This window comes from Heterocephalus glaber, unplaced genomic scaffold, assembly GCF_053883595.1.
Source record: "Heterocephalus glaber isolate CG9 unplaced genomic scaffold, H.glaber_assembly_v1.0 deba00001689, whole genome shotgun sequence".
Classification (NCBI taxonomy): Eukaryota; Metazoa; Chordata; class Mammalia; order Rodentia; family Bathyergidae; genus Heterocephalus; species Heterocephalus glaber.
The window spans coordinates 14344951-14372688 of NW_028258414.1; the positions used below are offsets into that span (position 1 = coordinate 14344951).

At 38.6% G+C, this 27738-nt stretch overlaps 1 protein-coding gene across 2 annotated transcripts in view; it reads left to right on the plus strand.

Moving 5' to 3' along the window:
- The first annotated feature begins 4151 nt into the window (after positions 1-4151).
- The window catches only part of Rec114 (REC114 meiotic recombination protein), an 83703-nt gene continuing 60116 nt past the window's right edge, over positions 4152-27738 (plus strand). For both annotated transcript variants that reach the window (XM_021236960.2, XM_004855509.3), the window contains exons 1-2: positions 4152-4331; positions 21048-21137. In XM_021236960.2, coding sequence (XP_021092619.1) covers positions 4173-4331; positions 21048-21137 — 249 coding nt within the window. In that variant the 5' untranslated portion in view covers positions 4152-4172. The remainder of the gene's footprint in view (positions 4332-21047; positions 21138-27738) is intronic.

A 27738-nucleotide genomic window follows, 5' to 3' on the forward strand; every position in this document is an offset into this window, starting at 1 on the left:
CATAGCATAAGATAAACAAATAGCCAATAAGACATTTGATAAGGGGCTCAACTGTATTCATCAGAGAAATGCATATTAAAACCACAATGAGAAACCACTATACCCCCACTAGAATAGCGAAAACTAAAGACAGCAATGCAACTGTCAGCAAGGGTGTAGAGCAGCTAGAACTCCCATATTTTCCTGATGGGGATGCAAAATGGTACGACTATTATGGAAAATTATTGGGCAGATTTTTTAAAAAAACTAAATTAGACATATCTCTCTAGGCTCCAAAAATTCTACTCTTAGGTACTTACTGAAGATAAATGACAGTGCATCTCTACAAAAAAGACTTGCATAAGAATATTCATAAGAGCTTGGGGGAAAACAATCCAAATGTCCAACAACAGGGGAGGAACAAGCAAATGGTGGGCTGGGTGGATAGCTCAGTAGTAGAGTGCTTGCCAGCATGGACAAGGCCCTATGTTCAAGTCCCAGAATTTTGAAAAACCAAAGCAAAACAAGCAAATTTTGAAATAGTCACACAATAGAACACTATTCATGTACAAAAAAGTAAACTACTGTATTGAGTTTGGAACTAAAAAAAAAATACACTGAGCAAAAGAAATAGGTACAAATAGGTACAGTCTGTGTGGTTTCATGTATATAGAGTCCTGGGACAGGAAAGCTAAGCTACAGTGATAAAAATTAGGCCAGAACTCACTTTCCAGGCCCGCTTCTGTCTCTCTGGGACAAAAGCTATCTGTCTCTCAATAAATATCTCCTACTCTTAAAAAAAAACGAGGCCAGGAGTTGCCCATGTGAGATGGAGTTTAGCTGGAAGGAGGCACTTACAAGGGGATGTAGGAGTCTGGGGGAAATATTTTATATCTTGTTTTTTGGGGGTTTTTTTGGTACCGGGGATCAAACTCAAGACCTTGTGCTTTCGAGGCAGGTGGCAGAACCACTGAGCTAAATCCCCGGCCCCTATATCTTGTTTTAGATGTGGTACATAAGTGGATATAGGTATCAAAATGTGCCTAATTGAACATTTGAGGTATGTGCTTTTTATTGTATAAAACTGTGCCTTAATGTCAGGAGCAGTTCTACATCATTTTGGGGGAAAAGTCATTTGATTAGGCCTAGTTCTCCTGCCTACAGGCCAGCTATGGGATTTCGAGACAAAGGTCCATTTTGGCCTCCGGTCACAGATAAGTCTTAAGTGGTCGGGTGATGCTGTGATGCTCTAGGACAAAATTACACCAGCTGAAGACATCCTGGGGGAACAAAATCGTCATCTACTCAGTTTCTCCCTGTTCTTGGATTTCCGCTGGCCCCCAGTCATTTGTTACATCTTGTCTATCCCGATGTACTGAACTCTCTGCAAGTCATTTGTTACATTTTTTTCTCCCGATGTACTGAATAAAAGGTGTGGTAAGCTCCCAGGCTTTCGTCTTTGCCCAGAGCAGCACTGATCAAGCCCAAAACTCAGAGTCTTAAAGTCTTACTTTTTCTACCTTTCCTGTGTAATAAGTTAATTCGCCTTGTGCAGCCATGGCTAACAGGAGACTAGGACTTACTGCAGAGGTTCTAGTAACGTCCCCTTTCCCTTTTCCCTACACCTTAATAAATAGAAAACACACTGGCCATTAAAAACATGGAGTAATTTGCTGGATGTTCTGCCCCTCACTAGAATGTAAGCCTTCAGAGGGCAAAGCTCTTCTGGTTTGTTCTCTAAAGTAATCTCACCTAAAGATCTTACACTGTTGGGTCCTGTTAAGTGTCATTAATATTTTAAGTACACATGAGTCTCATGCATTGAGCTGTGGCTTTATCATAGCTCCCTCCACAGACATGACCTGTTCTTGCAGACACTGATGGCCCCAGAAGCTCAAGTGCAGGTGCCATTGTCTAGAACGGGAGCTTGCAGGTGCGAACCCAGCAGGGCCCTGGGTGTCCTTGGGCACTGACAGGGTCCCAACTGTGAGCACCATCTGCTCCTGTGAAGGGTGTCTGACAGCAGCTGCACCCCTGGACCTGGAAGGTGAGTGCCTCTGAGACCCAAGGTCAGGTTCCTGTTCCCATCCTCCCTCTTTGTAGCTGGCCCATGGAAAGTCGCTTTAGCCCTGGAAACAGAAAGTACCAATGTGCATACCACTTTGCAATTTACCAAGGGTTTTTTTTTTAACGTGTTATATTTTATCCTTTTAATGACCCTGTAAAACAGTTGTTTCATAACCCTATATTTCAGGTTAAGTCACTTCCTCAAGGTCACACAGCTGGCAAGTGACAGACCTTAGATTCAAATCAAACTTTTAACCATTTACTACTATATTAAGTGCAGTAGTGCTGTGTCATTTAAGGACCTTCAGAAGCTGTTTCTGACTCCTTCAGTAAGCTTTAATGGACTAATGAAAAGATATGTAGCAAATCCCTCTTGCTTTTAATCCAGTTTATCCCATATGCCCCTGAGAGATAAACCTGGCTGGACCACCACTAGGATAGTGTCACTCCTCTGTGCAAATTTTCCACATTTCCTTACCACCTACCAAGTCAAATCCATGCTGCTTAGCTACTGTTGAATGCTCTTTTGCCCCAACTCACCTTTGTAGCCTCATTTTCCTTAAAAAATAACTTCAGAGGCTAGGAGTATAGCTCAGTGGTAGAATGTGCTCTTAATATGTAGGAGGCCCTGAGTTCAACCCCCGGCACCACCAATAAACAAGAAACCTTTACATTCCAGCTAGTTATGTCATTATCCTCATTCTAAAACTTTCCTCCTTGGGCTAGGGATTTAGCTCAGTGGTTCTGCCGCCTGCCTTGCAAGCGCAAGGACCCGAGCCCGTACCAAGAAAAAAAAAAACAACAAACTTTCCTCCTTGGTTTCCCTTCCACATGGAATACCAGTTTCTCCTTCCTTTGGGATGCTTTCTCACTGTTCAGGTCCTAACTCAAATGTCACTGCACTCCCTGTTGGTAGATTTTCACTTTATCTGAAACTTTAGAACACATGACATTACTTGTCAGGTATCATGAGTATATTTGTATCTTGCTTTATCATCCTTATTAGATCCTAATTTCCTGGAAGTTAGATGTATGTATTACCCATTTCTATTATCAAATGCTGACTTGCTTAATTATTTGCGTGCTGTAGATAATTTGATGCTTTATAGAGTAAGTTACCATCTTTCCAAACCATCATCTATACATAGTACCCTTTGGTATGTATAATTAAAAAAATTGTTTGCATTTGAATTGTTTCATGTATTTGGTTAACACAGCCTCCACATTCTGTTTACTTTGCTTCTGACTTAACACAGACTTTATGAATACTTAAATGCTTTGCAGGTGGGGCTGACACATGGAGAAATAGGGGAGTCATCCACAGTTCTACTCTGGCTCTGCCATTAACTGGCTGTGTAACCTTAGGCAAATCATATCTACTCTCTGGACCTTATTTTGCCTCTGTATATTTCATGGGTGTAATAATACCTTTTTTTATTCTTTAATTTACCGCAAAGTTGTTGGGAGAATAAATGAAATAACAGATGTGGAAGTGCTTCGTCGACTGTAAATCATCTAGCATCTTCTTTCAGTTGCACCTGCTGTTTGATGAAGGCACACTTTTTGTTGCTAGCAGCCCCCTACCCATCTGCTTCTCTCCTGTGAAAAAAGGGTGGTCTGGAAGGAGTATTTCACGGGGGCAGGATGAGAAAGAAACCACATTTGTTGCATGGCCAGTGGAACTGGGGCTGTGCTGTGGTGTATTTGAGGTATCATCTGAAAGACTGCTGCAAAAAGGAAGACCACAGAACCAGCGTAGGCCCCGGGTGCAGAACTACCAGGGAGTCAGCTGTTCGGCATATTTTTCAAGTCAGAGCTGCTGGACAACAAACGGCATGCGCAGCTTGAGGGAAGGTGAGGGTCCCAATGCTGAAGCACAGAAAGCTAAAGCTACTACCATTTATAAGCACGAAACCTCACTTCAAGGAAGAGGTTGAGATCACCCCTACTGGATACCAAGAGTCAGGTGAGGCCATGGGGCCGGAGGCGCCCCCTGCAGGAACATTTCTGGCCTGCCCATTGGCTTCCATGAAGGAGGAAGGTGGACCTTGGGTAATTTTGCTTCCTGATTGGGTAGCTAAGAAGATTGGCAGGTCCCAGCAGGCTGAGCCTGAGGGCGGCCAGACATGGCGGAAGCGGGAAAAGTGCCTGCGAGCCTCGGGGTTCCAGGAGGAGACGCGGTTCAGTGGCCTTTGCAGCGCTATGGCCGCTTCATGCTCTCGGAGGCCAGAGAGCTGTCTGAGTCTGGCCCTAAAGCTGGGGCAGTGCCCTCACCTACGTGGAAGGTAAGGCCTAGGGGCAGGAAAGACCGCCAGGCTCTCACACCCCAAGGAGTAAGGGAAGACTAGCCAGGGCCTCATTGGCACGAGGACAGGAGGAGAAGACGTGGAGGGACCTACAGGCTTGTTGAAGATGGGCAGGTCTACAGTTGACATAGGACGTGTGTGTGTGTATTACTAGGAGGCACAATTAGAGCCCATTAAATTCTCAAAATAATCATGCAAGGGAATAGTTAACATTCATATACAGGTATTCAGTAAATATTGAGCATCAAGTATGTGATAGACTCTAGTCAGTGCTGGGAATATAGCAGTGAATAAGGTATAAATAGTCTCACCTTCTAGTCAAGGATATAGTATCTACCCAAATAATTATAAATTATGGAAGGGAAGATTGAATTCACCAAGTGGTCATGCTCCTTGATAGTCCAGCTCACACAGGACTAAATTTGAATTCAATTTTATTTTTGTTTATGCATGTGCTGGGGATTGAATCTGGACCTCCAAAGTTCTAATATGCCCTGCCACTGAGCTACATTGGCAGCCCCAGGATTCTAGCGTTGCCTCTGAATTTCAGTGATCTTGATTAAGTCACTTAACCTCCTTGTATCTTATTTATCTTAAAGTAGAAATAATAATAGCTTAATATTGTCTCAAAATATAATAGAAGTGAAATAGATATTTATAAATAGAGAAAACAATCCTACTTCATAGGATTCTTTTGAATACTGAATCAGTAATAAATATATTATAGATAGAGCCTGATAAGTTATATAAGGTGTTGTTATTATATTGTTTTGCTGGTGTGTTGTATCATTCAGTTCTTGTGTTGACACTAGGGTTTTGGGTTACACACACACATATGTGCAAGTGTGTGCTCTTGTGTTTGTGAGTTTTACATAGCATTAGCTAGAAGAGTAAAAGAAAGAATATTCTAGGTAAAAGACACAACATGCAGAAGGGACCCACACCCAGAAAAACTTCCACACATACAATATAGAGGCCAGTAGGCTGGTGTTTAGAAAACAAAGGAAATGATAGCATGAGATGGAGCTGTCTGGAAGTCGTTGGTGCCTTGTGAACATCATCTAAAAACCAGTGGGAAGCCACTGAGAGGTTCTAAGCAGGAGCAGTTTTCATCTCTGAAAGTATCATTCTGAGTTCAGTGTGTAGATGAAATTGGAGAGGAGAATGAATGGATTCGGAAAAGTCACTTAGAACACTGTTGCAATGTTGTAGGCCAGAGATGACATGGGCTAGACCTAGAGGATGATAGTAGAGATGGGAAAATTGTGCATACATTTTGGAGGCTAAAAATGGCAAGGCTTGGTGATTGATTGGATATGTGTGGTAAGAGTAAAGGAGCAGGGCTGGGGATTTAGCTCAGTGGTTCTGCTGCCTGTCTCGCAAGTCCAAGGTCCTGAGTTTGATCCCCAGTACCAAAAAAAAAGAGTAAAGGACCAACTAGGTACATGGTTGTAGAATGGAAAACACTGGAGGAGGAAGTGAGGGAAAGATCTAACATTCCATTTGAGGATACACTGAGTTTAATATGTTTATGAAGCATCCACATGGAGACATTGGCTAGACAGTAGGGTATACTGTTCTGGACTCAAAAGTCAGATCTAGGTTGGAGATGTGAAGGTGTGAGTAAGCAGTATAATAAGAGATACTTACAGTCGTGGGGTTCTGTGAGATTACAGGACCATGGCCCAACGTAATCCAACATCTGTAGGTCAAGTAGAGGGTTAGAGTTGGGAAGCCCTGAGGAGAATGAAGGTCCATCAGTGCTATGAGAGTTATTTCAAGAGGGAGAGATTGATAAATTGTGGAATAAGCTGTAAACTGAAGAAAGATAACGGCTGAGGAGTGCTAATTCTATTTAGCAGCATGAAGGTCCTTAATGGTCTTTACCAAGAGAAGCTGCAGTGGAATGAAGGGAATAGAAGCTAATTAGGAGTGGGCTGAAGAGTGACTGATAAGGGGAAGAGAGGAGGCAAAGTGCCTGGACAATTCTGAGAGGCTTGGCAGTGAAAGTGAGCAGAGATAGAGCAGAGTAAATTATTCATCACATTCTAGAATATTAAAGGCTACTCTTTAAGGCTTGAAATCAATATATCTAGGCCCATTTTAAAAAGCATTAACTAGTCACGCTTTTGTGGAATTTGGTATCCTAAGAAATTATATAAGCTGAAAATGCAGACTAGGGTAAGAAAGAGTTAAATTCAAGGATGATGGCTCCACAATTGGATGTTTATAAAAAGCTGGGGATGTTTGAGGACACTGAACTTTTGAGACTAGTCCAGTAGATCTCTCGATAAATTCTCTTAACACTGTTTAAGCCCTTTTACCTAGGGCATCTGTGTTGGCTATGTTGGCTCAGGTGCAGCCAAGTAAGTCAATGTTGTATTGCAACTCGGGGGCTATGTATATTTGACCATCTTAAGCAGTTGATTTTCTTTCTTTTTGCAAAGCTTTTCATAATTTCTTTAAGGAACAGGACTTTTCAACAGTTTTCAAGTGTTTGGCAAAAAGCCATGGCCACAGTGACAAGAGATGAGGTTGGCTTTTGCAGAGCTTTTGAGAACTGAACATTTGTACCTTCCTTTGAATCTCTGCCGAGCCATCCTGCCTGCTGTGATCAGTTTCAGCCTAGGTCTGTTTTTTTTTTTTTTTCTTGAAAAGTGAAAGAGAAATAAGATTTGTTCTATTTTATGAGCACTGTGACTATTGTGCAATACTAATAATAATAAAAGATGAGCCATCTAAAGAACTATACTAAGTCCCATGTGAATTCTTATTTTAAAAAAGATGTGGGGCCTGCAGTACAAATATGTTAGGTAAGGCACAAAAATATATTATGGTGGAGGATAAAGTCATTCTTATAGTTTTTTTTTCTCTCTCTCTAGGGAACTTTCAAATTCAACCTTGTTTAAACCTATTTTGATTTTTTTCTGAAATTATAGAGAGAATCTGTTCTGGTTCTGTACTGTTTAGTTGCTTAATTACAGAAAAGACTTTCATCACTGTGGCCATATGCTAAGACAAAACTGTCAACCCAAGAGAAAAAAATGAGCAGTACAACAAGACTTCTAAGACTTGAAATCTTAGTTGAGAAAATATGAGCCATAAAATTTGTATATGTAATATAACAATATGTATACTGATTTAATTTACCTCTCTGAATTCAGTTATTATTAAGAGTCAGTATCTAGAGAGAAATTAACAATTAGGAAGCAAATAAACTTTTTTTTTTAACAGCAAAGAAGAAATAATAAAAGTGGGACAAAAAGTAACATTTTACAGCTATGCTACCCAGACTTCAGTATGCATAGAAATCTGGGGATTTTGTTAGCTGTGTAGATTCTAACTCAGTTGGGTTGATTTGGTGTGGGATGTGGGCTTCTGAAGTTCTAACAAGCTCTCGGGTAGACACAGATGCTGTTGATTTGGGGACCACACTCAGAGAGGCAGGAGTTCAGCAGGCCTTGAATGAAGTGGGCAGCAAAATGAAGTATAACATAATTAACAAATGAATGTATGGAGTTCTGATGTAAGTTAATCAGATTTGTAATGAATATGCAAACATTTTATTAATAGGGTTAATATTTAAATCATCTGTCATTTAAATGGATGAGCAAATGAAATACAAACTTGAACTTGATTTTAGTTCCTTACATCTGTTGGCCCAGCCTTTCTGAAAAGATTATCATAATAACAGATTGGTCCATTTTATGTATTTTATATCTGAGTATAATTTATTCTACTAATTTGAGAATAATTTTGAAAGGTGATGTTAATTGCAGGTTGCTTTTAAATTAAGGTTTTACCATGTTTTTCAGATTCCAAGTATTTCTCGACGTGTCCTAATTGGTTGAACCTGACAACTTCTTAGTTTTTTTTCTTTCAAAGGGGAAAAAAATCATCCTTTAAGTTTTATAGGAGGAACTTAAAATAATTGCCCTACTTAGAAATTAAGAAATAGAATATGAAGTTTGTACTTGAGATGAACTTTTAAATGTAGGTTCAACATAAGATATACTTTGGATCCTCTCAACAGTGTTCTTTTTTTCTTTCATATTCCAAGTGCCTTTGTACTACCTAATGTATGAATAGGTATTCAGGAAGTGTTTGAACATGTGATATGGTAACTTTTCTTATGATAATGTGATATTATGAAATGGTAGCTACTATTTGTTTTGCTTTGTTTATAGCAGTCCTATGAAGCAAATGTTATACCCATTTTATGGATAAGTGAACTGAAACTCAGGTTCAGTGGCTTTTTTTAGGAACACAGACATACGTCGAGAAGAAAAAAATTCAGGTCTTGATTTTTCTGTATCTAAAGTTGTGCTTTTAAGTCGCCATGCTGCTTGCCTTAGAAGTGCTAATATTGCATACAGGGAATAATGGTTCAATCATGCGGAGGAGGAATTTTGAGATTAGCACACATGGTGAAAATGACAAAGATGACAGTTTTTTGTTTTTAGGAAAATTTAAGATTCAGTAAATCCCAAGACTTTTTAAAAATAATAAAATAGGGCTGAAGATGTAGCTCAGTAGTTGAGCACTTGCCTAACATGCTTGAGGCCCTGGGTTTGATCTCTAGAACTAACCAATCAATCAGTAAATGTATAATAGTTCTTCTTTGCATGCTTGATGAATTTTGACTGGATCTTTATTCTGAATTTTACCTTGTTAGGTACAGGATATTTTTTAATTTCTATAAATATTCTTCACCTTTTTTCTGGAGCTAGAAGAGGTTGGATCCTTTCAAGTCTTGCTTTTAAACTGTGTTAGAGTGACCAGAGCAGCATTTGGCTTAGATCTAGTTTTTTTTTTCTCACTCTCAAGGCAAAACTACTCAGAGAACTCTGCCAAATGCTCCACAAATTGAGGCTTTTCACTTTGGCTGCTTAGAATAGATGTTATTCCCGACCTTGTGTGAGCTCTGGGGAGTGCTTTTTAAATCCTTTCAGGTGGTTCTTCCCCAGGCTCTGATAGTTTCCTCACACACATGTGTGCTGAGGGGTATTCAGCGAAAGGGGAAGGCTTACATGCCTTTGGATTTCGTTCTTCATGTGTCACTGCATCTGGAGTCCTGTCCTGCAAACTCTAGCTGCTCTGACCCTGTTGAACTCACAGCTCCATCTCCTAAATTCATGAAGACTTCAGCCAAGCCCAGATTTCTCCCCTTTGCTCTTCAGCCTGGGACAACGGTAGAGTTCACCTCTGTTGTTTCTTGTAATTTCTTAGGAATCATATACTTTATTAACTGATATCCAATGTCTTAAAAATGGTTGCTTCTTCTAATTTGTTCAGTTTTTTTAGTTGTTTCAGGCAGGACAGTAACTTTGGTCCCAGTTACTTTGTGCTGCCCTAAAGTAGTATATAGTGGGTCTTGGAATTAGATTCCACTTCAGGTCCTCCACTCAAAATATTATTAACTTATCTCTTGGCTAGTTGGCACTAAGCTAGGCACTGAAGATGCTATGGAACTGTTGTTTTGGTTTGGAGATTTTGTTTTGGTGAGTCACAAAATCTTAAAGTACAGTTAAGTTTCCCATAATGACAACTATACATTCTGAGAGATGCATCAACTGTTCTGTTGTTGTGCAAACATCATAGTGTGTATTTACACAAACTAAGATGGTTATATCACTAGGTGATATAATCTTAACGGGACCACTCTTGTATAGGCAGACCATAGTATTTGGCTATGACTGTGTTAGGCACTAAGTGCAGCGTTACAAGAATAGGTAGCACTTCATCACTGGAGCCAGGTTTTTCAAGGTAGGCAGGTGACTTTCATCAGAATCTGTCTATGTGTGTGTTGAAAACACAGCTTCCTCATTCCTGGGCAAGACCTACTGAATCAGATTTCAGGGGATTGCTGTTGTGTGATTTATACATGCTGCAGCCAGTCCTCATGTCCCAGTTCTGAAGGCAGAAAGGGGAAGAACCGTTGACAAAGTAGCGCTGATGCCAAATGGTGCTTTGCAATTGATATTTTCAAACCTCTTCCCATTTAGTACTCCCAACTACAGGTCTTATTATGATGCCATAGACAGGAAGCTGAGGCCAGGCTAGGTTAAATGTCTTGCCGAAGTTTAACATGAGAAACAGAAGAACTAAAACTCCAGTTTTCCTCCAGTCAGTCCTCATTCTGCTGTGCACTGCCGCTTCATGAAGAAGATGTATGAGTATCATCAGGAGTTACTGTTCTTGCGCGGAGCATGCTTATTTTGAAGAGTTACGTCATATCTTGTATTAGGATTGGTTGGCTCTGAGCAATGGAAAACACAAAATAGTGGTGGATAAAACAAGATGAAAGTTTATTATTCTCCACATAGGTCTAGAACTAATGTGACACTCTTGGGATGGGAACAGAGGCTCCTTCTGTTCTGCTTCTCTGCCGAGCACAACCATGGTTCACCGTCTGAATAGAATCAGTATGCTGGACAGCTTGGGAAGGATGGATGAGTATTCTTGGGGTCGTGGGCTGGAACTTTCTAATAATGGTCCTCTTGTTTGAGTGTGGTTTGCTGGAAGCTTGGTTCTGTGATAGCCAACCCGACTCCATTTTGAGCCTCAATGCCAGTTTGTACCTGTGCTTGGACAAAGTGCTTGTGCCTGGACAAAGCACCCAAAATCCTGGCATCCTGTTTGGCAGTAAACTTGCTGCAGTTGCAGGATGTTTTGTAGCTCACCTAGTGTGTGAAACTTCCTTGTGCCCCCCCCCCCACATGGTTCTGCTTCTGTAAGATTCCTCTTGCTCTCCCCTGAGCCCTCCCCAACTGAAAGCATGATTTAAAAGGAGAAATCAAACTGCTTCTGGTTGCTGAAAGAACTTTCCAGGGACTAGCTCCCCTTAGCCACTGGCTTTAATAAACGAGCTCAAATCTGACACAGAGTGTGGCACATCTCCATTGTTCTAACTCGCTCATCCATAACAGTTCCGGAGGGCCGGGGATTTAGCTCAGTGGTCCCGCCACCTGCCCTGAAAGCTCAAGGACCCAAGTTCGATCCTGGTACCAAAAAACCCCAAAAAACAGTTCCCTGGTGTGATGAAAGAACCTTTAACAGGTGCATGATGATTAGGCCATGGGGGGACCACCTTCAGAAGGGACTAGGCTGGTCTCATGAGAACTAAAGTGAGGCCGCCCCACATGTGTGGTCTCTGCTGCACTTAGCCACTTTTTCTTCATGTTTCATCACTGTGTTTTAACATGGTTAGAAGATGGGAGTTTCACCAGAGGCCAAGCCCACGAGATCACTGATCTTAGATGTTCAGCCTCCAAAATTGTGAGCTAAATAAATCTCTTTATAAAGTACTCACCCTCAGGAGTTCTGTTATAGCAACAGAAAATAGACTAATAAGCAACAAAAACAACTATTACTTGGTGCATGATTATTGTATGTTAATATCTAGAATAGTGCTTGGTAGATGCCCCCAAAATATTGCATGAATCGAACCCAGGCTTTTAGCTAAGCAACTGACTTCATGTCTCATTTGATCTTTCTGATAACCCTAGTAGTTATTACTATTTTTATTTTACAGATGAGGAAATTAAGTATACTTCTGAATGGCAAAGCTGAGATTTGAGAATCCTAGGTCTGATTCCAGATAAGATTTCATAAGGCAGTAGTCATCAGTACTATTCACGAAATATACTAAGATTGCATATCCTGGGCCCCTTGAATTTAAGTGTGTCATGAGTCTGGTTTTGACCCATGAAATGTGAGCAGGCCTGACCGATGTCGTAGGCAGAAGCTTTAGGAGCCAGGGCATGATTCATCTTATTCTTTCCCCTGGACTATGGATAGGGCTTCTCTGCTGACCTGGGTCCTATGGTGAGGAAGTAGGAGTGTAAGGTGGAACTTGAAGACAGGCACAGTAAGGATGGATGAATGTATATGAGAGAAATAAGTCTTAGTTTTGGGGGCTGTTAATTTCTGGGGTTTTTTTTTGATACCGGGGATCGAACTTGGGTCCTTGCGCTTGCGAGGCAGGCGGCGGAACCACTGAGCTAAATTCCCGGCCCCTGGGGACTGTTAATTTCTACAACATATTCTGTCCTACACCTGACTGATAGGTATAGAAGTGTTTTCATATTTGTAGTTATGTTTAATTGGATCACATGTCATATGCATTGTAGATTGCATAAGCTTTTGAGGAAGAACTTTGTAACTGATGTTCTAACATTTTTTTTCTATGACAAAATCATTACTTGTTCCAAAGCTCTAGTTTATAAATACATATTTCTACCTCAGGGGTCAGACTGTTCTCTTCCTTCAAAAACAAAAGCTTAATTTTATTGTGTAACACATAGTTTTCATAGAGGCCATGGCATATTTACATAACATGATTTAAGGACAGATCTGAAAATGCTTTTCAGCTTAGCTTAAGGAGTCTGAAGAAGATAAAATTTAAAATGAGGCCCACAAATATTAAAAAATCATTCATTTTTAGGATTTATTTCTCACCTACTATGTGCTGGACACTGCAAAGCTTTGCTTGGAGATAGTTAAGGCAATAGTACTGAGACAGTTGCTCAGACAAGCTCAGGGACTTGGTTGTGTGGAAAATGGAGGGCTTCTTACCTAACCAGTGCCAGTGCGGTGTCTGAGAAATACATTACTATGTTGCTGTAACTCAGACCCAGAAGTGCAGTGTAGACACTGGCACTGTTAGGAGTGTCCGTGGGCTTTCTGAAGGAATGGAAGAGGACACAGAAGCTAGTGTGAGAGACACAGATTGCTGGATTCTCTGCTGTAAGAATGCCGATGGGAAGGACTGCTTCCTGGTCTTACTGATTTCTGCAGGATTCATTAGTCTAGGAAATGTTTAAGGATACGCAACGTATTGGAGAAGCGTTCTAAGAGCATTTGTTGTACAAAGAACATTAACTAGAGGGACCTGGACTGGCAGATTCGGAGACATAAAGAACTTTCTCCTTGGTTGCGTGAAGGTGTTTTGAGTAGATATATTCTAGATGAGTGGTGGTGAACCTTTTAGAGCTTTCAATGATAAAAATAGCCCACTGCAGCAAGAGTGCCATAGGTTTGCCACCACTGTAGGTTGATTCTAGTAGCTAGGTTTAAAAGGACTGGATGGGCTGGGAATGTAGCTGAGCAGTACAGCATCTGCCTGGCAAGTGTGGGTCCCTGAGTTTAATTCCTGGTACACAAAAGAAAAAAAAAAAAAAAGACTGGGTCTTTCATGATTAGTAATCTAAGTATGGATATGTGGTAAGGGAAGGGAAACCATGTCTTATACTTTGGTATATATGAAGTAATTTTTGTGCTTTCTAAAACAAAAATTCGCCATTATATGTCATTATTTTGGGAACACAGAGGGGGTTTTATTGCTCTTATAACTTTTTATTACTGTTACTGTTAACACTATATTTCTTGTGAGAAAAAAGCAGAATTGTACAGTTCGGTAGCTAGTATGTGGCAGGACCACATTCATTAGCATAATATACTCTGCAGGTCTAGCAAAATAATTTATGAGACTCCTCAGGATGGAGAGTCAGCTGGGAGGCAGTTGATAGACTACTTAGCAGTTTTGCACATTTTTCATATTTTGTAATGCATAGGTCAGCAGTTTGGGCCAGTGTATAAAGCTATGACCCTTTTTGAAGGATCTTAAAAGCAGAAAACAAAACCCTTAATTAAATACATAATTTTAATTCATCACAATCTGAAAAATAGTGTATTTTAGCTTATCTTATAGTGTAATTTAAGTACATTTGAAACACTTTTCTATAGTATATTCATATAGTTCTTCTGACTTTCTACTTCATCTTAGATATATACTGCAGATTTGCATAAATACATTCATATAAATTATGAGAAGCTTCTGTATTTAATTAGTCTAAGCCGTGTTCTGGTGTTTTAACTGATCGTAAACTTGAGATAGACAGACTCCAAATAAATCCGAATGTGTGCTACCAAGATGATGGCAAAACATGGTAAATAGGGGTCAGAATGATGTAAATCCTTTTCTTTTTTTTTCTTTGGTACAGGGATCGAACTCAGGAGCTTGCACTTGCGAGGCAGGCACGGTGCCACTGAGTTACCTCCCCGCCCCCCTGGATGTAAATCTTAAGCTGTCTTTAAGTTGGTGACTGAAATAAAGATATGACTGTGATTATTGTTCTCTGGCAGCTTACAGTTAATACCTTTTTCCTATTATGACCTAGTCCTTAGAGATAACATTTTTCATTGACCTTTATTTTGTGTTTAATGTGAACTTTCCAGTAAAATGCTAAGTTATCCCTCATTAAGAGTACTTTCCAAGAGTCAGAAATAAGCAATGTTTTTTCCTTGGATACTTGGATTATGTTAGATGTCATGATACTGGAATTTCTATGTAGAATTAGTACATTACATTGACATCCTAAGTGTAGTGTCTTTGTAATAAGTGCGATGCTTTCCTTAACCTTGATTTTTACTTAAAGAATATGGAAGCTTCTTATAACATTTTTTTCTAAAGAATCTCAAGCATAATCATAAGTAGAGAGAATAATAATAGAAATATATATGTGTGTGTAGCTTAGTGGTAGAGGTGCTTGCCTAGTGTGCAGGAAGGAGGTCCTAGGTTCAATATCCAGGACTGTAAAAAAAAAAATTACCTCCTCACTGTTTATTTTGAAGTAAATACCACGTCTTATATAATCAGTAATTATTTCACTTCCTATCACTAAAAGAAAAGGACTTAAAAACATAACCCGATTCCCCTAGAAATTAACAGTTCTTTAACCTTATGAAGTAGTCAGTACTCAAATTTGAGATGGTCTCTCCTAAGCATCATAATTCTTTTAAACAGGACCACACATTGTGGTTGATTGGTAGATTTTTTAAATCATTAGGTTTCCTGGCCATATGTTTCCTTGACCCTGCTTCTCTCACTTCCTTGCAGTTTGTTGTTGTTGTTGTTGTTATTGAATAAACTATGTTGTTTTACAGAAATTCTTAAGGGCATGGACGTTGCTGACTGCATCTTGATGCAGGTTAATCTGATCGTGTATATTGTTTCTTGTGATTTGATAGTTTAATCTACAGGTTCATCAAATTAGGTTGATTTCTTTGGGTGAAGATTACTTATTTAAGTAGTTTGGTTTTCTCCTATTAGGTGTATAATGTCTCTCTTTTTAGGAAAATCATTATTGATGTGCAGTGTGAATCTTTATTATCTGCAGTATTTCTCTAAAGAAAGACTTTCTCATATCTCCTGTAGGTTATCTGGTAGTTGCATTGTATAGGAAAGGTAGGATAAATGCTTGGTTCTTTCCTTTATTAACTACTTTTAAAAAGTGAGTTAGGCCCTGGGTTTAGCTCAGTGGTTCTGCTGCCTGCCTCACAAGCGCAAGATTCCAAGTTCAATCCCTAGTACCAAAAAAAAAAGTGAGTTAGTTCCCTAGAATACTCTAACATTGAAATGGGACATTTTTGTTTTTAGTCTATGCTTGGAATTCAGGAATTTCACCAGAATGTACCTGATTGTTGATTTTTCTTCCACCCCATTAATGACTGGAACTTGACCCCTTTCACCACCTTCAGTCTCATACCTTTCTGCAGTTGTAGGATATTTTCTTGTGTTAGTTTAATTAGTGCCTTTTCTCAGTCTGTTTTCCTCTCTCCACTTTAACCCCTGTCATTAACATTTGCTCTTCTGGATCTGAATCATCATTCCATGTATCTTACATTGTACTGCATGAATTTTTCTTTGTGGTTTTGTTCTGCAGTTCTAAATATTTCTCCTGTTTGATCTTTCAAACTATTAATTTGCTCTCACTAGTGTCCATCCAATTCTTCAATTAGCTATTGAATTTTTATATTTATAAAACATTTTAGCGCCAAGGTTTCCCTTATAATTATTATTTTGATTCAATTGTTGATCTCTAACAAGTTTGTTCTTAGGAGCTGCCTGTTGTGGGTTTCCTGATTGTTCTTCATTGCCTCTGCCTGTTGTGTATGTAGCTACTCTCCTTTGTCTAACTTACTTGAGTCTTTTCATCCTGTGCCTCAAAGTCTGTCAGGGGACACTTTTAAGTGCTAAGTGTTGTGTGATGCACAGCATGGTCCTTTGGGCCACCTGCAGAGAATTAGGAAGGACTTACTGAAGTTGTCCAGATGCATTGTGACTCCTTGGAGACTGAGAGACCAGTAGGGGCTTAAAAACACAGAGTTTGGTGCTACCCCCGTCCTTGAGGTCCACCGATTTTCTTTGGCAACATTCTCCCAAGAACAGTAGCCTTGTCCTTGCCCTGGGACTCCTTTCTCAGAGAGGGAACACGTTACACCAACTTCATTTATCTGAGACCTCCACCCACCATTTGTTGGGCTAATCCACCAAATTGTGGACTACGGTGGGCTAATCCACTTGGATTAGATTAGGGAAGGAAAGAGTGTAAGGATGTAGTAAAGCTACCATTTTTCCTGAAGCCCTTAAAAATTCTTAAATTAGACCTGATGAACTGTATGAGCTCACTGTATAGACCTCTTAAAAGGGGTTTTAACAGATCTGACTGGTTAACTCTCTCATAGCTTCAGGTCTTTGTTCACTCTCTCAGTGATACCCCCACCCTGGCCCCATATAGATATATATATATATTTAAAAAATTTTTTTGTGTGTGTACCGGGGATTGAATTTGGGACCGTGTGCTTTCGAGGCAGGCAGCAGCACCACTGAGCTAAATGCCTGGCCCTTTATATTTTATTTTGAGATAAGGTCTAACTAAGTTGCCCAGGCTGACCTCAAATTTGTAATCCTCCTGCCTCAGCCTCCTGAGTAGCTGGGCTTATAGGTGTGCAACACTACATCTGGATTCAAGATTACTTTGTTGATGTGGATTGCATTCAATCTGTAGGCCACTAAGTGGTGTGGCCTCTTCAACAATCTTTCACTACACGGGGATGGAATGTCTTTGCATTTATTTATGTCATCTTCACTTTCATTATTTTATAGTTTTCAGTGTAGAAATCTTTCACTTTCTTGGCTAAATTTATTCCTTCCTACATAGTTTATTAAATATATATAGTTATGGTACTTGTTGATTTTTAGGTAATTTGCTATTACTGTATAGATATGCTACTAATTTTTGTATGTTGATTTTTGTATCCTGTAACCTTATTAAATTTATTGATCCAACAGTTTTTTAGTGAAGTCAAAATTTACCAAAACTTGTTCTGTGATCCACAGTAGTTTGTCTTGGTGAATGTTCTGTGTACACTTGAGAAAAATATGTTTTGTGCTAGTATGGGTGTTGGGTAGAGTGTTGTATAAACATCAGTTAGGTCATGTTAGCTGGTAATTTCTTCCAAGCTTTTTTGTTTTTGGTACCAGGGATCAAACTCAGGTCCTTGCACCTGCGCAGCAGTACAAGCTTCTTTGTACTTGATAATTTCTATGTACTTGTTCTATCAGTTATTGAGAAGGGTATAGAAATCTGACTCTAAACGTAGATTTGTTTCTTCTTATAGTTCTACCCCATACTGTTTCATGTATTTTTAAGCTGTTGTTGGAAGCATAAATGTTTAGGATGTTTATGTTTCTTAACTGACCTAATTATCATTATGAAATGACCTTCTCTTTACCTTTTGCTATTCTCATCTGATATGCTATAACCACTCCAGCTTTCTTTTAAGTAGCATTAGCACGATGCATATTTTCCATCTTTTTTTTTTTTTTTTTTTTGGGTACTGGGAGTTGAACTCGGGTCCTTTCATTTGTGCAGCAGGTGGTGAAACCACTGAGCTAAATCCCCGGCCCTTCCATTTTACGTTTTTATATTTAAAGTATATTTCTTATAGGTAGCATATAGTTGTGTTTTGTCTTTGTATCCAATCTGACAACCTCTCCTTTTAATTGGGGTGTTTAAACTATTTGTGTTTATTGTGATTATTGATATGGTGAAGTTTATCATTTTGTTATCATGTATTTATCTGGTCTGTTCTTTGTTCTCTTTTTGTTCTGCCTTTTTTTGAATTAATTATGTATTGTTTATAACCTCATTTATCAATGTTATTTTAAAGATATTTACATAATAAACGTTTACATAATTATTCATGTAATTATTGTTTCCACTTTTCATTCTATTATGGAGCTCTCACTTTTCATCTGATACTATTTCCTTTTTGCCTGAAAGACTTCAACTTTTTTTTTCAGTGCAGATCTAGCGATTCTTTCTGAAAACATCTTTGTTTCCTTTGAAAAGCTTGCTTTTTAATCTGGTGCCTTCACTGGAAATTTCTTTCTTTCTTTTTTTTTTTTTTTTTCCAGTACCGGGGATTAAACTCAGGACCTTGCTCTGAGCTAAATCTCCGACCCTTTGGAAATTTCATATTCACTTATCCAGTCAAAATATCCTGCGTACTTATTATGTGGCAGGCATTATCTTAGGCATTCGTAGCGACTAAAACAGAAAAAAAATGTCTATCTTCATGAAGATTAAATCCTGCTCAGGTTAGACAGATAAAAAATAGGTAAATATAATGAAAAAGGAGAGGTATGGAGAAGAATAAAACTGAAGAAGGAGTAGCAGGTCTGGTGATGGGGAGTTCTCAGCAAGATGGTTAGGAAAGGTCTTTCCTCGAGACAAAAACCTGAAGGAGATGCAAGAATGACTCCTGTGGATGTCCAGGAGAGGAGAATTCCAGCTAAACAACTCTTGTGAAGCCATAGGGTTTATAGTCATAAATATGCCTGGTGGTTCCGGAAGCAAGGAGGAAGCCATTGTGCTTGGGGGAGAGCAGGGAAGCAAAGAGGCTTGGGAATGAGCTGGAAAGCCACTCCAGGGCTTTGAGTTGGAAATGACTTGATCTGACCGTGTAGTTTTAAAAGGCTAACTCTGGCTACTCTGTTGCAGATATGGTAAACTGTGTTGGAGAGAAGGAAGAGCGGAATTGGGGAAGCTAGTCAGGAGGTTATTGTAATAATCCAGCTAGCAGGTGTGATCACTCAGACTATGAGAAGTGGTTGGGTTTTCGATATTTTGATGATAGATATGAAGGATTTGATGGGTGGATTGGATATGGATATGAGAAAAGAAATGATTGGCCCATGGTTTGGGTCTAAAGAAATAGAAGGACAGAATTACTTTCAGAGATGGAAGAACTGTGGAGTCAGATGCTTAAAACAGGCTAGCATGTGGAATGTGCTTTGCAAGTATTGAGTGAATAAATGAATCAGAAGATTAGGAATTCAAGGTTAGGACTTTTAATTCTGAGATGACTGTTAGAACTTCACATGGAGAGATGTTGGTTGGGAACTAGAAGTGACAGTTTAGGGCATAGCGGGAGAGAAGTCTAATCTGGGATTCTCCTGGAAGTCATTGGTCACCATTTGAAAAAAATTATAAAAATATTTTGGGAAGAATCATCATCCTTGTACTAAGTGTTCCTATCCAGCAAGAGACATTTATGGGAATGTTTACAGAAGCATTATTTGTAGTAGATCTATACTGGGAAGAATACCAATAAGAAGAAAAAATTGTGGTATAGTCGTAGAAAGGCCTTGGACATAATGAAAATCAATGTACATGCAACATTGATGAAGCCAAATGTAAAATTCTTTCTGTGTGATTTTACTTATGTAAACAGAACTAAACTGTGTTGTTAGAAGCCAGGATGGAGATTATTTTAGGGGAGGAAGAAGCAGGTAGTGATTGAAGACAGCACAGAGGGCCTTCTGGAAGTCTGGTAATGTTGTGTTTCTTCATCCAGCGGTTATGATGTGTTTCCTTGATTCATCATTCATTTTTCTATATACATTTATGTTTTGGATACTTTTTGGTATACATGTCATATTTCTTTTAAAAAATTAAACTGACGTGTTAACATTATCTTCACTAAAGAATTTGTTGTCTCGACTCTAGTTTTGAAAGCTGTGCTTGACTTCTAGCTATCCTTCTCGTTCTATGTGATCATGAAACATACAAGATAATCCATGTAGGCTGTGGTGGGCTTTGCAAGTTCCCAATTCCAGGAAAGAGGCAAAATAACTGCCACCAAAGAGTTTGTGTAGGGCTTAGCATATTCCCTTTGACACTGAAAATGTTTGCTCTTTAAGTTTGGGATTTAAAATGAATTAGAACTCAATAGAAAATTAGTGAATTTAAATATAGTAGTAAAGCTCTAAACTTCACATATGAAACTTTAAGATAGAGCATTATATCTCAGTGGAATGTAAGACCTTATAAAAATATAACTAAGTCAAGTTAGCTATATGTTAATTACTTTGAACTTTGGGCATTAAGTATATTATAATTTATCACATTATTTATAAGGGATATATACTATATCATGCTTGTTAATGATATTAAAACCACCTACACAGTAGTCACTGAAGACCCAATCCCACTCTCGACATGTGTATTGGTCATGCCCTCCCCGCTACTTTTATTGCCTCAGCTCCTCACTACAGCTTAATAGGTTGGAACTATAGACCAAATCTAACAAGATCAAATATAAAGGGGGTAAATCCAAGGTCTTATATTTAGGTTTAAGATGAAGAAAGGAAAAGTAAAATCTTTCATGCTTCAAACGTAGGTGATGCTACATGTTACTTTATTGTACCCCTGAAAAGGTTAGTGTGATGGTAGGCTACACTACTGCATGCATGAATATGAGAACCTCGTTTGGTTATTACAACAGTAAGTTTATCAGGATTACAGAAATATTTTTTAAAACATTTCTCTCTGTCTGTTTCTTAAGGTTTTTGATTCCAGTGAAGAATCCGGATATCTTGTTCTCACCATAGTTATATCAGGCCACTTCTTCATTTCCCAAGGACAGACACTACTGGTAGGTTTTATGCTTTGCAGTTTAATATGCAAGTATGTTTCTATATCTCCTTAGCTTTACATTAATTTTTGTAAGCTCATGCTTCTTCCGTCTCCAGATTCATTAAGTTCACCAAATTAAGCATTATCAAACCTGCTATAATAGTGGGAAATCAGGGGCTAGGGTTTTAGCTCAGTGGCAACTGTGCCTGCCTTGCAAGTGCAACGTCCTGAGTTCGATCCCTAGTTCCGGGGGTGGGGAGAAGGGGGGGAAATACATATATACATACATACATATATATATATGGTGGGAAACAGAGCAGCATACTGAATATTACCTTCCCTCAAGAATTTAGGGTTTACAGGATCAGAGTAGATCAAAGGATTAAAATTGACCAGTATAAAAAAGTGTTCTTAATTGGGGAGATTGATTTGAAGACAGGCTAGACTTAAAGAGAAGACTAGGGAGGGTTTTCCAGATAGAGAAAACAGCAGATACAGAGGGATAACTAAAAGAAAACAAAGCACATTGTTTTTAATTGATGGAGTCCTTCATAAATCTCCTAATTTTATAAAGATATATTTGTTCTTTATTCCAAATATATATGTGTGTGTATATATATATAATATTTATTTGTTTATTTTAAGGAAATTTCTCAATGAAGTAATATGTAAAAGTGAAAATAAGAACCACTTTGCTTGAAAGTTTAGGTTATGTAGAAACAAAATGAATCAAGAAATAGGACAATCATTAACTTCCAAAGAAGTTACACAAGAAAGGAAAGACTGTAGAAAGTTACTGCATCATTTAGCTGGACAAACTGTCCACACAGACCGAATGCGTTCATAACAACTATTTGCTGGATGTCTATATGGTCATAATTTATTCATTTAACAAATATTTATTGACCAATTAGAATATGCTGGGCATTTTGGAGGTTGCTAGGGATATCAGTGAGCAGCAAAGAGAAATCCCTGCTGTCAACGAATATCATCATTGAGGAGAAACAGCTATAAGCAAATGGGCCAAATACATTTAAAAAACATTAATTTTGGTGACTGTCTTATTACACCATGGTAGCATCCCACGTGTGTGTATTGTGATGCTTCATTCTTCCACTTAACTGAAACAGCCTTGTCAGTGAGTGTGAAGTGACCCACAAAGCCATCTTTGTGTTCCTTGCAACTTTTAGAACTGCAGCCTCAGTTGCACTGCTTTGCTTTATTGGCACCATCAGTGCCTCCATCCGCCCTCTGAGATGAGGTTTCTGTAGCTGCTAGGAAGGGACACTCCCAACTGAGGGGCACCTAATGCATGGCTAGTTCTCCCTGGCAATGTCATGGGTCTTTCCTGAATGGTGGCACAGGTGCAGTCTGGCTTCCTCAGGTGCAAGGCTCCCCCCAGTGCTTTGTCTCTGCCCCTTCTGTCCCCTCTGTGAGTGCTGTGCACTGGTAGAGGTTACTTTGTATCATAGGTGGAATGATGTCTGCACTGCTGTTAAAAGTTTATCAGATGTTAAGATACCCACTATTGAGAAATATAAGGGTAACTCTAACTCTACAATTTAATGCACGTTGTGTGCATATATATATTTCTCTCTTGAGGGTTTTTTTGTTGATTTTTCTTTATGCTGGGGACGGGGGTAATGGGGATTGAACCCAGGAACTTTGCACTGAGCTATGGCTCCAGCCCCTTTTTATTTTTTATTTTGAGATGGTCTTCACTAAATTGCTAAATTGAGTAACACTTTTTAAAATGCCTTTAAAATATCCTTTTAAAATTATCTTTGTTGAGGTATAATTTATGTGGAATAACCACCATCACAATCATGGTGGAGGTCTTTCCAGGTGATCCAGCACTTCTGTGCACACTTCGCAGTAAGGCTCCTCTGCCCATCCTTGGCACTCAGCAGCCACTGATCTGCTGGCACTATCGTTTTGCCTTTTCTTTATTAAACAGATATTTAAAAAATATACCTGTTTTTTCAGTTGATGGGTAAATTGTGTGTATTTACTGTGTATAACATTTTTCTCCCTTTTTTTTTTTTTGGTACTGGGGATCGAACTCGGGACCTTGCACTTGGGAGGCAGGCGCCGGAACCACTGAGCTAAATCCCCAGCCCTTGTGTTTAACATTTTTGAAGAATATGTACACTGTGCAGTGACTATCTCTAGCTAATTCACATATGCATTACTTTCATACAGTTCTGTGCCTTTACTCAAATTTCATGTAACAGAGTCATACAATATAATATAGTCTTCTATATCTGGCTTCTTCTATTAGCATAATGCTTTTGAGATTCATCCATTTTGTGCACTATCAGTAGTTCACTCCTTTCATTATCATATCTTTCCATTACTGAACAGTATTCCATGGTGTGAATAAGCCTAATTTACTCATTCAACTTTTGATGGATGTATGTTTGGATTGTTTCCATCTTTTTGATTATTATGAATAATGCTGCTAAGTCTTTGTATGGGCATGTGTTTTTCTTTTTCTTTGGTAACTACCCAAGAGAGGAATTGCTGGGTCATATGGAATATCTCTCTTTAACTTTATGAGAAACTGCAAACCTATTTTTCAGAGTTCCATTCTTTTTTCTTTTTTTTTTTTTACGACCGTGAATCGAACTCAGAGCCTTGCACTTGCCAGGCAGGTGCTGTGCCACTGAACTGCATTCCCGGCCCCCCCAGGATTTTTTTTGTTTTGTTTTTGTTTAGTATCTTTTAAAGATAATTTAAAACTTTTGAAGTCCAGGTTTTTCATGCATTTTGTATGCTACTTAATAAAGTTTCATTATTCCAAGATTGCAAATAAATTTTCATGTATTCCAAGATTGCAAAGATGATTTTCTGTTTTATTCTAGAAATTTTACATAATTGTAGCTTTGTATTTAGAACTATGGTCTATTATTAAATTTTTAGTATTAATATTTTTTTATTTTGTATAAAATATTTTCTTTCCCTCAACTAAAGCAATGTTATGGAATGTAATCATGGATCTTAGGGAGTTTACTTTAAAAGTAATTTTTAAGTACGCATTGATTTTTAATATGAAAGTTAGGGATTTGGGTTTATTTTTGGCATATAGAGATCAATTATTCCAGGACCATTTATTGAAAAGCCCACTTTTCATCATTGAATTACTTTGGTACCTTTTGAAAGTGTTTGCTAAGTACTATTGTGTTGGTTTATTTCTAGACTCTTTTCTGTTCTGTTGACCTGTGTGTCTCCTTACTGCAATCACACACACTCTTGATTTCTTTTGCTTTGTTGTAATTTTTGAAATCAGGTAGTATAATTCCTCCAACTGTGTTCTTTTTCAAAGTTGTTTTGGCTATTCTGAGTTATTTGCATTTTCATGTAAATTATAGAATGTGCTTTCCTACAAAAGTGCTTGCCAGGGTTTTGATTGGGACTTTGAATCTATAAATCAATTTGGAGAGAATTGACTTCCTACTAAGTCTTCCAGACTCTGAGCATGTTTCAAGTCTCCATTTATTTGTATCTTCTTTTAATTTCTCTCAGCAGTGTTTTGCAGTTTTCATAAGACAGGTCTTATAATGATTTGCTTAAACTGTCCACAAGTATTTCATATTTTTATTATTATAAATAGAATTTTTGCAATTTGAGTATCTAATGGTGTTTTGCTAGTATGTAGAACACAAGGTGAATATCAAAAATCAGATGTATCCTGTGATCTTGTTAAACTCATGTATTACGTAGATTTTATGTAGATTCCTTAGGATTATCTACCTAACCTGTTACTGCAACTAAAGACAGTTTTACCTTCTTTCCAATCTGTTCACTCTCCTGGGCTCCTCCACCCTCTTCCTCCAAATTACAACTGGCTAGGAAGGTGAGAGCTGACGTCCTTCCTCGTTCCTACTCTTAGGAGGAAAACATTCATTCTTTTTCATCAAGTATAATGTTAGCTGTAGATTTTTTCATGGAGACACTATGAGATGGAGGAAGTTCCCTTCCATTCTTAGTTTGCCTAGTTGCCTTATTCCCCTTTAAGAATCTGGTAATTTCTAAATTAAAATTGTTTTATGTATTTAAGGTATTTAGTGTGGTGTTTTAATATACATATACATGTAATAGTCAAGCTATTAACATATCACCTGATACAGTTACTGCTTGTGAACATTTAAGATCTGCTCTCAATAGAGTATTATTAACTGTAGTCACCATGCTGTTCTAAGGTCTCTAGAATTTAATCATCCTATGTAACTCAAACTTTATACCCTTAGACCAACATTTCCCATTTCTTCCATGCTCCTCTTCACTCCTGGTAACCACCCCCTACTCTGCTTCTATGAAATCAATCTTTTTAGATTCCACATGTAAGCATGATCATGCAATATTTTTCTTTTTGGTTATTATTTCACTTAGGATAATGTACTTCAGGTTTACAGATGTTGTAAAAAACGGCAGGATTTCTTTTTTTTTTTTTTGACAGGATTTCTTTTTAAAAGCTGAGTAATATTCCATTGTGTGTATGTATGCATGTATTTATTTATCTGTTTATCCATCTATGGACACTTAGATTGTTTTTATTTCTTAGCTGTTGCAAACAGTGCTGCAATAAGCATGGGAGTGCAGCCGCCTCTTCCAAATACTAATTTCGTTTCCTTTGGTTATATACCTAGAAGGGAGATTTGCTAGATAATATAATAGTGCTATTTTTCTTTTTTTTGAGGAAACTTCATACTGTGTTCCATAATGGCTGTACCTGTTTACATCCCCACCAGTAATATGAAAGAGTTCCCTTCTTCCACATCCTCACTGACAGTTTTTATCTTTTGTCTTTTTGATAGTGGCCTCTCTAAGAAGTATGAGGTTGTATCTCACTATAGGTTTGATGATTAGTCATGTTGAGCACCTTTTCAGAAGGCTGCTGGCTATCACCCAGTCTGTGGAGAATTGTCTATTTAGGTCTGCTGTAATTGGGATATTAAATGTCAGTTAAATACCTATGTGTTGAAGACTTCCCCAGAGTAGCATTGGAATGTGTGGAGTCTTTAGGAGGTAGGGCTTAGTGGGAGGCTCAGGGTGCTGGGGTGTGGCCTTGAAGGAGATAGTGGAGCCCAGCCCCTTCTTCCTCTGAAGCCCCCTGGTCAAGAGATGAGTGGTTTTGTTCTGCTCTTCTCTGGCCACTAGGTGAGTGGTTTTGTTCTCTTCCACCATGATGGGCCACCGCAGGCCCACAGCACTGGTGCAACTGATGATAGACTGGAGCCTCCAAGGCTGCACTAGAGAACCCTTTCCTCTCTCTAAACTGATTATCTCAGGTGTTTGCTACAGTGACAAGAAGCTGACTGATGCAAGGTCCTTTCCCATTTTGAAGTGGATTATTTGTTTTTGCTATTGAATTGTGTTCTTGGTACATTTTGGTTATTAATCTCTTGTTAGACATGAGGTTTGCAAAACTTTTCTTCTTTCTGTACATTGTCTTTTCATTATTTTGACTGTTTCCTTCACTGTAGTTTGCTGAGTTTTTAATCATAGGAGTTGAGGGGTTTTTTTAAATGCTTTTCTTTCTGCATCTACTGAAATATATTCTCTTTTTTATTTAGCTCTGTTAATAAATTTTATTTTATTTATTTTTGTTACCAGGGATCAAACTTGGGACCTTGCACTTGCAAGGCAGGTGCCAGAACCACTGAGCTAAATCCCCGGCCCTGTTAATAAATGTTAAAAGTAATCAGTTCTTAATCAAACCTTACTGTAGAAGTATTTGATTTTTAAAAGCTACATACATGTGTAACTGTGGTAAAAGTAAGAATACATATTTAAAAGGTATTTTACTCCCTAAACAAAGTTTTTGTCAGCTCATACAATTTATTCACAGTTTTTGGAAGATTCCACAAAAAACAACATACAGAAGAGCAAATACATTTGGATTATAACACATTTCAATTATAATTTTACATTGGTATTACATGTCCACGTCCTCTCCTCTCCTCTCCTCTCCTCTCTTACTGATCTGAGTTGTGACCTATTTTTGGAATTTTTCCCATGGAAGGCAGGGATGGGATCCCACAGCCACTTGTGTGTTAGTATGAGAATCTAGTTGTGGGGATGGACTGAAATGCACTGTATTTATTCTCATTTTTGTGGAAGCTGACTCTCCCCGCAAAAGTAATTTCTTTTGGGGAAACTGATGGCTAATGCTCAGTAACAGCTCCATGTGTATAATATGTTTTTGTAAAAATTCAAACAGGTCAACAAAAGTTTGGGTTTCCTGCCTGGTTCTGAGTTGCTGTTTTAACTCATTTTCCTTAGAACTTCATAGGTCTCTCTCTGTTTGCTGCCTCCTGTGAAGCCCATGGGATGCAGTGGTTCAGGTGAACTGTGTGTATGGTGTTTACTGATGTTGCCAGTTCCCCTTTGTCTCGTTTGTTCAGTGTCTGCACTAGGCTGCAGATGTCATTGGGCAGGGCTCCGTGCAGACCTCCACCAGGCATTCTGTTGTCATTTATGTCACAGGGTTGGCGTGGCAAGAAGACTGAGAACTTTGGCCAGGTGTCAGTCTACCTTGCCCTTGAGCTCAGCTGGCTTCCACATTCCAGTCTTGGCATCTGAGGAAATCCTCCCTTGGCTATTTTGGACCTTTAATT